The sequence below is a fragment of the Castor canadensis genome, chromosome 9 (genome assembly GCF_047511655.1).
Source record: "Castor canadensis chromosome 9, mCasCan1.hap1v2, whole genome shotgun sequence".
Taxonomy (NCBI): Eukaryota; Metazoa; Chordata; class Mammalia; order Rodentia; family Castoridae; genus Castor; species Castor canadensis.
In genome coordinates, this window is record NC_133394.1 from 52,288,121 (window position 1) to 52,303,260 (window position 15,140).

Below are 15,140 nucleotides of genomic sequence, written 5' to 3' on the forward strand. Positions count from 1 at the left end.
GACTGCACAGAAATGACCCCTTTTTGGTTTTATAACCTTCCTTCTTATTTGAATGTGCTCTACGAAGTAATTATATTTACAAATAAAAGTTAAAATATCAAAATACAAACATTAGTATGTCAGATTAGAATTATGTAAGATCCAGGAAAACTCTACATTTTTAGATTTATTATAAGTGTATTAGAGAAATCACACTAAGAAATATAAAATATAGTATTTAAACACATACAGATATATTAATTATATTAAAGTTAAAATCATTTTAAAATAAGATTTTTAGCAATCCCTTTTGTAGTAAATATTACAAGCTCTTAGCTTACCTCTATGGCGGCCTACATCTTTCCTTTGTCCCTTTTCTAAATCCTTCCTTTGTGAAGAAAGTAAGTTTTTCTGTTCAATAGCTTTCAGAGCACATTCTCTGGAAATGTCTTTTAGCTTCTCCTTTTGATCATTGTGGCTTAACTTAACTGTAAAGGAAATCATGCTTACAATGATATAGATGATTTTTCAAATTGTTTAGCAGAAGTTGAAACTGAGCTAAAAATGTTAAATTTCCGTATTTAAAAAAATATATATAAAGTATATAATAAACTCATTTTTATGTGTAACTAAAAACTCAGTATGATTTTTCCTGGTACTGGAGATGCATGTTATGTTTTAAAACTTCTAGCATAGTCCTAGAGCACATGTAAAGAAAAAAGAAAGGAAAGAAACATTCTATTAAAATTGTAAGCGGTATAAGTAACTCAGCGGTCACTATTTGTAAGCCACAGTTCTAAGGGCCTTAGTCACTGAATTCTCTAAGATGGGTACAATTATCATCTCCATTTCTGGCAAAGAAACTGGGGCCATTAGAAAATGGCCCCAAGTTTACACAGCTTATACATGCAGAACTGGGAATATGAATGCAAGGTATCTTCTGAAAAACACAACTTGTCTTAATCTACAAGCCATGAAAGAGGTTAAGATTTTTTTTTTTTCCTGGTGGTGCTAATTGGGGATTGAATCCAGAGCCTTGCACATGTTAGCAAATGCTCTAACACTGAACTACAACCCCAGTATTCATTAAGAAATTTTACATCTTTATTATAGATTTTTTTTTTGTCAATAATTGTTAATTCTAGCTCTTAATAAAATGGGTTACTTTTATGGGTCGGCAGATATTTTTTTAATATACTTAAAAGTCACTTACAAAATCACCCTGAACATGTACACAATTATGAATTCTCTGTATTTCTGAACCATAACTTCACCCAGTACTGTGATGCTTCATGTTGGACTCAAGTCACAGAACCTGACTTGTAAAAATTAAAGTCAAGGGATAACAATAACAAGACAGAGTTGAATAAAAATGAGGTTAAGAACAAACTAAACCTAGAGCAACTTTGAACTACTATTGCATTCAGTAAAGATTAATTTAATTTTGGCATATAAGCCAAATTATTAACTCATGTTTTTATCCTTCAAGTTGATTTTTAACTCCCCAAAGGAAAAGTCACATTGTAGTTTTCTTTGGCAACTATTCAAGTCATGTCAGGCCTACCACAGTTCTGAGTGCATGGAGAAAGTCAACTTGTCAAATAAAATTTGTCAGATAAACTAGAGCGCTCAGAAAATACATATATCAAAAGACATAAATCTACTTCTTATTTTCTCTTCAGGTTAAGGAAAGCTAGTTGAGCACCCTCCTTCAATATGGTTCTCATTGGGAATTACAGATTTATTAATTAAGGAAAGAGAATGCTTAAATGCTTAGGGACAATGTAAAAATAACAATTTCAATGCATACCTGGTCCTCTGCCTCCACTTGTCTGAATGTGACTCCGACTAAATGATAACATATTATCAGTTTGAAGTTTCTGATTTTCCCTCAGTTTTACTTGATCACTAAATCCATTTTCTTTTGAATTACCTGATTTATAAATTGCAGGCTTTTCCCATCCTTAAAAAGATAAACAAAAACATATCATTCCTTCCTTCCCATTAGGAGAAGAGATATTTGAATCAGTTTTTCAGACATTTGTAAGACTGCAAATAAAATTGCTTAAAACTTGAGGAACTGATATCACTTAATGATGTCAATATGCTTTGTAATGCTTCAAAAATGACCTCACTGTTTTAGACTATGCCAGTTTACGAAACCGTTTCAAATCTCAAATTTTATTGTTAAAAAGAGCTACCAGCCAAGCACCCCCTTTTGTGCTGTATGGCCATCACAGTGGATGACTCATAAAGGCCTCTGACAGGGAAAGATTCCTTTGTAAAGATTAACAAAAAATACTACAATTTTCCTAAATGCCACTTTACTGAAACTCAGTTTTGAAATTATTCTCAACATTGATTTTATACTCAGTGTAAGTATTCCTACTTGATTTTGGTAATAGATATACACTAAAAAGTTTTTAAAAAGAGAATTACCCATATTTTCTGCAACAGATTTGTAATGTGACCAGTTGACAACCTGCCTGAGTGCGTCCTCAGTAGAGACTGCTGTGCCTTCTGGGTTTGCATAAAACAAAAGCAGTGGCTGGAAGTGGCATCGGATACACTTGGAGACCACATCTTTCCATTTAGTTCCAACCTTTTTAAAAACCACAATGAATAAACACAAAATGAAACCCTGCAATCAATGTGTTCCATGGAAAAGCAGAGACTAATTTATAGTTCAAAAAAATTTAAAGACATTCAAATGCTAGCACTTGAATATGTACAGATATTCTAACAAGTTCAAATGCTAGCAATTCAAGTGTCTATCATACAATATGATTAATTCTATTTAATAAGTAGTCTGAAGAATCTTTTTACACATTTTCACTTAAAATTTTTTTTGTATCAAGACTTAATTGTTGAATTTTAAAAAGCTTTCAACATACATGGTTGACTGACTTTGACAAAGATTTCAAGGGAATTCAATGGAGAAATACCAGAGTCTGTCCAACAAATGGTGCTGGAAAAACTGGAGAGCCATAAGAAAAAAAGAACTTTCACCCCATTACCCATAAACCAAAAACTTACATTAAAAATTTAAGAATGCACAGAAGAAAACCAAAGAGAAAAATGTTATAACCTTAGGGAAGGCAAAGATTTCTGAGAATACCAAACAAACGGTTGAAAAAAATTTTAAAATGGACTTCATCAAAATTAATTATAATATTTGCTCTTGGAAAGATATACCATTAAGAAATTGAAATAAATAAGCAACATGCAGTAAACAAGGACTAGTGCACAAAATAAAAGCTCTTAAAACTCATTAGCCAAGAAGCAAATAAATTGGAAAAATGGCAAAACATTTGAACAGACTTCACACACACACACACACACACACACACATCACGCACAAAATACATATATTTATATATGTATGTAGTAACAATAATTAATAAACACATAAAAATGCTCAAAATACTATCTCAAGGGAAAACCAAATTCAAACCATAGTGAAATAATAATATACATCTACTAGAAAGGCTAGAACTAAAAAAACTACCAACAGGCTGCTGCTGAGGATAACGGAACACAAGAAATTCTTATACAATGCTGGGACAAATGCTAACTGACACATCCATTTTGGAAATAAATTTGTTAGTTTCTTATAAAGTTTAACATATACTAACAATATACCCAGATATTTCATTTCTGGGCATTAGCTAAGAGCAATGGAAAAAATATGTTCATACAGAGACCACTTATACCTCAACAAGTGAATGAATAAATTGGTGTTGGCCATGACATGAAACAGAACAATAAGAATGAAGTGCTGATACAAACAACAAGAATGAATCTTAAGGACACTGTTGAGAAAGAAGCTAGACTCAGGGGAGCACATATTGTAAGAGCCCCTTTCTGTAAAACTGTAGAATGGGCAAACCCAATCTACAGTGAGGTCAGTGATTTCTACGGAGGTGGGTTGGGGGAATTGATGGCAAAGGGCCGTGACGGAATTTTTCTGAGTTAATGCAACTTTTCTCTACATAGGGCTGGGAGTGTAGTTCTGTGTAAGTTTTTGGGTTCAACCACAGCAACATTAACAAAAAGAGTTCTATATATTCATTATGGTAGTTATATAGATGTACACATTCATCAAAACTCAAACTATGCATGTAAAATGAGTGTATTTTAATGTTCATAAATTATATATTTAAAAAACTGATTTAAAAATGAAACAAAACCAACAACCAGACAAATAACACAAACCTTCTGGTGTATTGGATTTTGCATGGAAGAGCTTATTAAAAAAAATCCTGAGTTTTTTTCAAACTATATGTATTAGCTATTTATCCTTCTTGCCTGGGATTCTGAGAAATGTGAGCCAATTTGAAAACAAAACAAAGTGCCTCACAGTGATTAATACAACTGGTTCTTCCTCCAGTTTTTGACAATTTAAACTATATAGATGCAAATTTATGAGCTCCAAAATGTTGCAACACATGGACTCAAGATGGAACTTCTTAATAAACTCCTATACTAAAGCAGTAGGTATTTCAAGCAAAGTGCTGGTTTTAGAATACCAATTTTTCCCATCAGCTTTACTGAAGTATAATTAACATGAAATGATCTAGTCTAGTGTACAAGTCAATGTGTTTTGACAAGTGTATACAATCTATAATCCTCACTCCTAAATCTTCCCATTTGCCCCTTGCAGCCTTTACAAACCAATGTCCTATTTTCTGTAACTTAAGGTCTTTCTTTTTTAGAATTCCACACAACGGAGTTACAGACTGTAATCATGTACGTCTTGCTTCTTTCTCTTACCATATTGCTTTTGAGAGCTGTCCACATTGTTACATTTATCAACAGTTCATTTTTCATTGCTAAATAAATTATTTCACTGTACAGTTACATCACAATTTTGTCCAACCACCTGTCATTGGACATCTGAGTTTGTTTCTAGCTTTGTCTCTTATGAAGGAAACTCTCACGAACACTGAAGTACAAGTCTTGTGTGGACGTATGTTTTCATAGGAGAGGAAATGCTGGGTTATATGGCAAGTATATGCGTAAATTTATAAGAAACTGAAAGACTATTTTCTGAAGTGGCTACTCAATTTTGCAGTTCCATTGGCTTCAGATGAGAGATCCATCTGTTCCGCATCTTTGCCAACTCATAGTATGGTCACCGTCTTGTGAAGTTAAGCAACCACAGTAGAATCTCACTGTGAATTTTATTTGTATTTGCCTTGTGACTAATGATACATTGACTATAATTTCAAGAGCCATTCACATATTTCTTTGGTAAAATCTCTTGCTAATTTTTTTATTAGACTGTGTAACAGTTAGTCTTCACTGTCAACTTCATTTGAGAGTCTACTCGATTAGTAAAACACACCTCTGGTTGTGTCTGTGAGGGTATTTCCAAAGATGATTACATCATGGAGGCTCTAACCTAATGAATAGTTTAAACCACTGATGGATTCAAAATATGCATAGGTCACTGAATAGGTGGTGGAATTGTAGATGTGGGGTCCTGGATGAAGTCACCAGAGGTCTGACACTGTTCTGGCCTCTTCTTGTTACTGCTCTGCTTTGCTTCCTGGCTGCCAGGAGTTGAACAACTGTTTCCCCATACCCTCCCCGCTGTGAGCTGTGAAACCATGAGCTAACTTTCACCCTTTAAGTTGTTCTCTCAGGTATCTTGTCACAACTACAGAAAACTGACTAACACAGGTTGTTTGTCTTTTTATTATTGACTTGTAATTCCTTTTAAAATATATTCTGGGTATAACCTATATAAAACACGTTTGAGAAATATTTTTTCAATCTAATACTGGTTATTTCATTCTCCTAAGAGTATCTTACTGAAGTTTTAAGTTTTAATGAAGTTCAACTCATCAGTAATTTTTATAATTCATGTTTACTGAATGCTAAGAAATTGCTACATAAATAATCATAATGCTGATAAACTGTCCTTTGTTATATATTAAAATGCAAGTAAATGGAATTCTACACCATGTGCTTATAATAACCAAAGAACTTCTATTTTTAAATCCTGCTTAATAGCAGGATTCTCAAAGGCAATAAGCCTGAGAATAGTATTTGCAAGTTTAATAGTTTTAAACTGTGCTGTCTGAATCTCCTGTAGAACTTTAAAGAAACAAAAAAAAAGGTAAGATAACTATACCTGTACTCACTAATCAAGAATTCAAGAGTCAGGTATATATGTTTTTTAAAAAGCTCCACAGGTGATTTTGACACTTCCTATTAAGAACTATTATTCACCTGGGCATGGTGCTTATGCCAGTAACCCCAGCTACTTGGGAGGCAGAGATAGGAAGATTGAGGTTTGAGGTTAGCATGGGCAAAAAAGTTAGCAAGATACTATCTCAAAGAACAAGCTGAACATGGTGGCACACACTGTAATCCCAGCTACAAGGGAGGCATAAAAAGGAGGATCTTAGTGCCAGGTCAGTTCAAACAAAAAGCATTTGAAAAATAACTAAAAGCAAAAAAGAGCTGGAAGTGTGACTCAAGGGGTAGAGCACTTGCTTAGCAAACATGAGGCCAAGTTCAATCCCCAGCACCACAAAAATAAATAAATAAATAAATACAAATAAAATGAACTATTATTCACTAGGTTTCTTAACAATGTTACAATGTTTGCATAAATAATTTACAAAAAGATATACCTGACTCCTGACTGCACATGGAAAACTTGAAAAAAAAGTGTCTCCATAAAAAAAAAAAAAAAAAAAAAGCAAGCACATTTTTATCACTGTGAATCATCTACAAAGAAATGTGTGGAGCAACTACACATCAGAAAATAAAAATCATCACTGATAGTTACATATTTGTATATGAGCACTTATTAGTCAAATTTTCATCATTTTGGACTGCAGATGTAGCTCAGTTAAGTAAGGGGCTGTAAGGTTTGAACCCTAACCCTGAAAAAAAAATTTTTTTCTCCTTTTATTATTCTGGAAATGTACTGGATTAAAAATTGGCTTCAAAATAAGCTAAATTTCAAAAATAATAAAAGGAAGTTTGAATTTAATGATGCTATTATCTTTACATTCATTTATTATTAGTTCACATAATTATATCCTTTCATATATTATTTATTCTTAAAGACTAAAAAAGAATCACAGTAATTATTCTGGTCGGTGAAAGCCTTGCTTACCTCTTTCACATTTGCATCATCAAAAAATATCCACTTGGAACTCTTGTTATGGAAAGCAAAGGCACAATAATGTCGGCTGGTATAGCAGATCATACCAACAAGGTGAAGTTCACTATTTTTGGCATTTTCATCAGTAACCCTATAAAAAAGCTGTTCAGAAAATCAATAATGTATATTTAATACTGTGTCTTAAAAATGAGGACCAGTACTTTGATGAATCATGTATTTGACTTATTATAAAAAAATTTCTCATGCATACTGACCCAATTTAGCATTATAATATTATTACTGAAAGCACCCCTCACATTGAACTGTTAACAGAATTACTACTTTTAATTAGTACACAGAAACTTTAAGTCCCATAAAATGAATTCATTACAAATTAGTTCACACAACATATATAGCAACACATGACTGACACTTTACACATACTCAAAATGTGAGATAAATTATACATTCCTGATAATCCCCTATTGAATAAGATAGTTCAACATATATTAAAATATTATTTAAAGTATAATTATCTAAAATTTTAATTGTAATTTTAAACCAGTTCAAATTATACTAACAACCAAGCATATCAATAGATCACAGCTACAGATGAATTTTAAATCTTAAACCACCTTCCTAAATATTTATATCATATCATATCATTTCATATCATATCATATCATATCACTGTCACCATTTCAGAGTGAAAGGGCATGAGACAGTATAACTGAAGGCCATTCCTAGACTATATGGGAAAGGCATTCCACTTAGCCTGATTTGATTAAATTTATCTTATAACAGAGCACATCTGAATGTTATTATTTCCTTTAAAAACTTTAGGTTCTAAAGACTGTATTAGTGGGTCTGTCTGAGGGGACAACAGGAGGCAGGCAAGAGAAAGAAAATGTTAGAAAATGAGAAATATTGACACCTTTTTTATTTTTTATGGCAGCACTAGAGTTTGAACTCAGGGCTTCATGCTTACAAGGCAGGAGCTCTTATACTTGAGTCATGCTGCTAGCAGAGAATGAACAATACTCAAACATCCCATCTACATATGAATATAAGGTAATGCATCATAAGCTATCGAATATTAAGGGAGCATGGTGACAGAGAAAGAGTCAGTAATGGGGGGTTAATGTGATTAAAACACAATATATACAGGCTGTAAGTACCAAGGTGAAACCCCCTGGGACTATCAATATACACATAAAAAAATGAAGGACAGAAGGATAAAACAGATCTTTTCTGGGGGTGTGTACCAGTGGGAGGGGAATGAACATAAGGAAAGAGCGAATATGGTGGATGTATTTTGTATTCATATATGAAAACAGAAGAATGAAACCTGTTGAAATTGTTCTAAGAAGAGGGAAAGGGGATGAGGGAGAACGATGGAGGAAGTAAATCTAAGATATATTGTAAGCACATATGTCAATATTACAATGTATTCCCCTGTACAACAATTATATGCTAATAAAAAAAAACTTTAGGTTCTGAAAAACAAAAACAAGTGTATCATAATATAAAAATATCTTAGAGGACTCTAAAAATAAAATGAAAACAAAATCAGTTAAGATACCCCAGGAAGATAAAGATGTGTTGCTAGATTCCGAACAACATCTTCAGTCAAGTCAGAATGCTCAGAATCCCAGACTAAACCAATTGTAACAATCTCTGGGCAATTCATTAAAACGCGGCGAATTTTTATCTTTTGGCCACAATTACTCTACAGAAAAAAATACAAAAGTCAAGTTTTGATATTATGAAAACAGATATATCACAGGCAAAGTATTATACAGTTTATATTATACAAAGACAATCTTAACATATATTTGAAAGTTGTTTTTTTATTAGAAATTGATATCTAACCAGCTATTTGTCCTAATTACTGATTAAACAAGTTTATTTTAACTCAAAGTATTTATTGCTATTTTTGTACATCTGTTAAAATAAGAATTCATCTTAAAACAAGCAAAAAAGACCTTGAAGTGACTAACAATTTTAGGTGAGAAAAGAATTCAAAGAAAAAAACCTCATTAGTTAAATGATAAATTTCAGAAAAAATTCAACCAACATATGCTATCTTAAATCTTTCATAAAGCTAAGAATTTTTTGTTTGGTTCTGTTTTTGAAGTGGGGTCTTACTATATTGTCCAAGCTGCTCTTGAACTTGTAGTCTCAAGTGATCCTCTCACTTTAGCCACCCAACTAATATGTCAATATTAGGGTGGACTACACCCACCCTAAGTCAAATGTTTTTTTAAAGAAATAGTCTAAGGTAAATAGCTCATATAGCATAATAAAGTTATGTAACGTAACATTACATTAAAACAAATTCTTAAAGTTAATTCTACACATAGGATTAATATTTACATAGTAATTTCTGAATGCCTATTTTCAAATTTACAAACACAGACATATACCAGTATTTTCCAAATTATACTTACAGGACATTTTCTATAGTCATCTGTTGTATTTGCTGCTTGTAGCAATTCTGCAAACATTTCAGGCTTAATGCGTTCATGCCTTTCCATCATTCTTTCAACTTCATTGCTTAAAAAAAAAAAAAAAAACAAGGAAGCAGTCCCAATCTAGGCTATGAAATAAAAACATGTCTAATAAGTCACACATGAAAACTATCAATATATTAATAGGTGTGCATCACCTTTTCTGTGTAAAATCTGACTATGTCTTAAATAAAGTCAATTTCCCGAAGTGAGAAATTATTAAATTTTGCTAGTGTGCCATGAAAAAATTAGAACAGCTATGGAATAAAATAACATGAAATTATAGTTTTGCTGGGAACTACATGAATAAGGGTAAGATGTCCTTTTGGGAGGTAGTTCTAAAGCAAGTGTTTCTTGTACTCTATTACTTACTTAATAGGTATTTGAGTTTAAACTCTACCCTAAGAAGAAAAGCAACATTGAAGGACAGGTCCCCTCTCTGGCAGAAAGTTCTCAGAAGCAGTTATCATTGCAGTTAGGATTAAGTGCAAAAATCACAGCAAAGTTATTTAAGATAGACTTGTGCCTTCTGTTCCTATTATGAATGCTAATTGTTTTACTGGAGCTGAGGCAAGCTTTTTAGTACATTACAGGGTAACTGTGTGACTTTATTCCATTTCCCTAAGAGTCACATTTTTACATATCAACGTATTTAAAAATCTTTAAATGATTTAAACATTTTCAAAAGGAACTGTAAAAGAAGAAACATGCTTACCTAGTTTCCATTCTATATGTTCTGATTCTGTTTAATATAACTGCCCTAGATGTATTTTATGGTTCGTTGATTTAAACAACCTACAAGCATTCAATAACTAAAAGTACCCTTCTGACATACTTTTGCAAGTATACTAGAAAGCACTAAATCTGAAAGTGCAGTCAAACAAACCTGTACATAATGGTTTTACAAAACTGAGTATCACAGCAGTTGTTAACTAGACAAATTTTGTGGTCAGACAGACCTGGTTTTCAATGTAATCCATCCACTTAATAAACCTCACTAAACCTACTTCTTCATCAACAAAATCCTGTTTTATTAGCATTAAAATCAAGAATTTACACAGCCTGGAAAATTGTAACCATTCAACAATTGATACAGTATGATTACAATAAGATATTGTTAAAAAAACAGACACATAAATAATTAGAATTCAAAGTTTTCAGTCCCGCAACAAGAGATTGATGGAGATCTCATTCTTGCTATGCCTCAGAGTACCATGAGTGAGAAAAGTCAGAGAGACTACTATCTGAAGACAGAAAGACAGGAAGAGTATCAGGAATGGTGAAACAGGTGACTGGGCAGCAGAAAATCCCAGAGAAACAGAAAGCCACAGAAAAAAGTAGAGAACAGTCTGAAGCTCCACCTCACCTCTCCACTGGGAAGGTGAAGCTGAAGCCACACAAGGTAAGTCAGGTGGCCCAGGATCAGACGAGCAATTCTAGCTTTAGCAATTCCCACTTCAGGCAAGACTTAAGCCAGGGCAGGAATTTGGTGTGACAGTGACTGTTCCTATGTGGCAGGCTAGCTTTGGAGAAGAAAGACATTTTGTTTCTCCATGTATCTCTGAGAGGTATAGGGAGGCACCATCTTGAGAGAGGGCCTATCATTTGAGATGGACTTGAAAACAAGGAACAGTCACCACTCAGGAAGTCTGGAAACACTCTGCCATAGTGTCTGGGTGAGAGACAGCCAGGGGAGGTGGTTGTGGACAGGGAAAGGGTCTGATGTGGTCCCACTGAGAAGCTTAAGTAGCAGGGAACTCAGGCAGTGAAGAACATGGTGGTCAGCAGCCCTGCCTTCCTCATCCAGTTAAATTAAATTTTATAGTTTAAAATTTTTGGTCTATCCTTGTTCAAATACTAGCATACTTTTCATATGGATTGAAAAACTGGACTGACAACTGACTATAATTGACTGAAGTTTAGAGAATGTTTTTATAAACCAGTATTTTTCAACGTGTTTGCGTATGTAAGAAAATACTGAATAAACTCAAATAACAAAATGGTTATTATTCAATAATCTTTAAGGGGGGGGCAGCACAGTAGTGAATGTCTGTAATCCTAGCTACTCAGCTGGTTTGAGGCCAGCCCAGGCAAAAGTTGGCAAGACCCCATCTCAACAGCAAGCTGAGCATGGTGGTGAGGGTCTATACTCCCTACTTCACAGGAGGCACAGGTAGGAAGACAATAGTCCCAGTCTTGGGAAAAAAGCATGACCCTATCTGAAAATAACTCAAGCAAAAAAGGTTGTGGGCATGGCTCCAGATAAAAAAAATATTTGAAGCATGTGTCATCTATCTGGTATACTGATGTGCCCTGATTGTCCATGTGGCTCCTTTCATAGGGAAATTCTGTAAATATTTATGCTTTTTTTTTTTTCCAATTTCTATTATATTTCAAATATACTGGAAATATACTCTCAAATAGCTGGAAAGGAATTGATCTTTACCATGTAAGGTCTGGAGCTTATTTACAGATCCTTAACTAGCTACACTTAAGGTGATGTTGAGGCCTCAAATGCAATAACCTAAGTAAGGATTGCATTCACATTTTTCTTTTTTTTCTGCCCTTACTCTCACCACCAGGAAGGACACAGTGGAGCTAAAAGGAAACACAGCCACTTAAAAAGGGAGCATCTTAACAGAAATGAAGTAGCCACCTACACAGTTCCATCACCACTGAGCTTCTCACTTTAAGCAGCCCTTCACAGTTCCAAACACTTGCTATAAATATAAATTGATGCAAAACTTGAAATTTTGTACATTTCACTGTGATACATGGAGGTTGAAGACCCCCTAATCTGAAAATTCAAAGTTTGAAATCCTCCAAAATCTAAACTTTCTGAGTACCAAAATAATGTCACAACTGGAAAATTCATGTGACAGTTCATAGTTGAAGCACAGATGCTTTAGGAATATTGTATAAATCTGTCTTCAGGCTAAGTATATGAGGTGTATGTGAAGCACAAACGAACAAATACCCCAAAATGTGACATTCCAAACACTGTTGGTGCTAGGCTTTGGATAAGGGATGCTAACCTGTTTTGGCTAAATTACATGGATGCAACTGAGATAAACAGCTCTCAGTACCTCCTGTGGCACATTTGTGAGGCTCACCAGTGAAGGGAATTCACACATTATGGTTTATATACTCAATGTGCATAAACGTGTTACTAACATTGTTAAACATACTTTAATAGGTTCTTACCATAGGGCTGTTGTAGAAATGTACCGCACAAATTCTGTAAAAGGTAGAGGATCTGACGACGCTCCACAGCTACGACACACACACTATAGGTAAAAGCATATGTTTAATCTATCAATCACAAGACTTAAACATGATAGCTAAGAAAATAATGAAGCCATCTCACCTGTTCATACAGAGTCATAGCAAACTTCTGGTGAGTGATACAAGATCTAGAGGTACACATGTCAGCATCTCTGCTCGGCACAAGGTGAAAATGAATCTTCTCCAATATGTTCTCCTATTTTACAAATAAGAAGGCAAATGAAGTGGATCCCTGGTCTTGCAGATAGCACTTCAAACCGTTAACTCTTTAACTGAACAAATTTTTCAAAGTGTAAATTTAGGTGTGTCACACATATTGTTAGTTTTTCAGCTTTCTTCTCTAATCAACACTTCAAATGCTCAGTTATTTCATCTTTTATGGTGCTAACTGAAAAAAAATGTTTAATGAAAGAAACACCATAATGTAATATGATTCTGTCATAAGCAGGAAAAACTGAACACTGCTTAAATATTCTGACAATATTATCAACTATTAATTTTCAAGTGTGATATTGGTACTGTGTCATGTTTTAAGCCCTTTTCTTAGTAGAAGTATTTATTAAACTATTTATGGATAAACCCAAATAATGTCAGATTTGCTTTAATATAATTCACCCATGGGCAGACCCGCTTGGAGAGAGTAGAGATGAAACAAGACTGGCCAGGCACTGGTAACTATCAAAGCTACATTATAGGGCACAGAAGTTCAACATCCTATTCTTTCTACTTCTATATCCTCAGTATGCAACAAAATAAAACTGAAGAGAAAAAAAAATACAATTTTCAAATAAAAACTTAAAAAATCTTTTCAAAAACCAATGCACAGTAGCTGACATCTAGAATTTAATATTAGAGACTATATTAAATATATAGTTACCTATATTCCCATCATTCTCATACTACGAAAAATTCGGCAACTTAAAACAATCCCACTTGGCACTGAGAACATGACTCAAGCACTGCAGCATTTGCCTAGCAAGCATGAAGTCCTGAGTTTAAACTCCAGTATCACCAAAACAAACAAACAAACAAACAAAAAACAAACCAACCAATCAAACAAAACAATCTTACTTGAACAGGATAGTCTATAACCTTAAAATATCAATGACAACAATTCAGTATCTATACTTATACCATAATGCAAGCAATGTCCCCTTCACAAATCTGTAATACAGATCAACCTTTTTAACCAGTAGAGTTTTTTTGTTTTGTTTTTTGTGGGTAGTACTAGAGTTTGAACTCAGGGTTTTGTATTTGTATTTGTTAGGCAAGTGCTCTACCACTTTAGCTATGCCCCTAACTCTTTTTGCCTTAGTGATTTTTACAGATAGGGTCTTGCTTTTAGCCTGGGTGGGCCTTGGACCACCAGCCCCCTATCTATGCCTCTCACCATTGCTGAGATGACAGGCGTATACCATCATGCATGACTTACTTGTTAAGATGGGGTTGTGTTAACTTTTTTACTGGTTGCCTTGAACCTCAATCCTCCCAATTTCCACCTTCTAAGTAGCTGGAATTACAAGTATGTACCACCATGCTCTTTTAATTAATGGGCTCTTTTAATTAATTTTCCCCTCCTTTGCCCCAGGACATTTAGAACCATTCAATTATGTATGCCTAGATATATAGATATTTTATGAATGGTCATTAGCATGTATGAGTGCATTCCATTTAAGTGAAAGTAAAACTGTAAAGTTCAGTGTTATGAAAAATATATTTGTTTTAAGCAATGGATCAAGAGAGAAAAATATGAAGACAATCTTATTCTTAGAAATGCTGTTTAGTAGTAATTTTGACCAACATGGAAATGTACTAGACAATGCACTAGTCAAGCAGCTTCTAGAGTAAAGGCAAGATTACCGATAACATATGAATAAGAAACAAATTCTACAGAGTGTAGTCTACAGAAATTCTGGAAACTGACTGGAGTAGTTTGGTTATACATTCATTATCTGATAGGCATGACTTAATTGGATCCTTGACACATTTGTAAAGTTTGAGTATTTCAGAAACTTGAGCAAAGACTGTTAAGCAGAAATATTAAAAAAAATGTGAGAACAGAATGGAACTATCTTACTATGAAAACAAATATGTTGGAGTTTAAATAAAAAGGGCCTTAAATGTCAGAAGAAAATGTCTAGATTTGAACCACCAAAATATTTGAAGATAACACACTAACCTGAAGAAAATATAGCAATCCGTAGCAACAAAAACGACCATAAAGGGACAGGCCAAATTGACGA

General features: G+C 33.8%; 1 protein-coding gene across 5 annotated transcripts in view; it reads right to left on the bottom strand.

Annotated features, from left to right (window-relative positions):
- Usp53 (ubiquitin specific peptidase 53) overlaps positions 1-15,140 on the bottom strand; it is a 59,134-nt gene that overhangs the window by 19,866 nt on the left and 24,128 nt on the right. For all 5 annotated transcript variants that reach the window (XM_074041621.1, XM_020167072.2, XM_074041623.1 and 2 more), the window contains 8 exons: positions 12,980-13,093; positions 12,817-12,899; positions 9,553-9,658; positions 8,685-8,831; positions 7,115-7,264; positions 2,419-2,581; positions 1,790-1,942; positions 321-467 (listed from right to left, as the gene is read on the bottom strand). In XM_074041621.1, the coding sequence (XP_073897722.1) occupies positions 321-467; positions 1,790-1,942; positions 2,419-2,581; positions 7,115-7,264; positions 8,685-8,831; positions 9,553-9,658; positions 12,817-12,899; positions 12,980-13,093 (1,063 nt within the window). The remainder of the gene's footprint in view (positions 1-320; positions 468-1,789; positions 1,943-2,418; positions 2,582-7,114; positions 7,265-8,684; positions 8,832-9,552; positions 9,659-12,816; positions 12,900-12,979; positions 13,094-15,140) is intronic.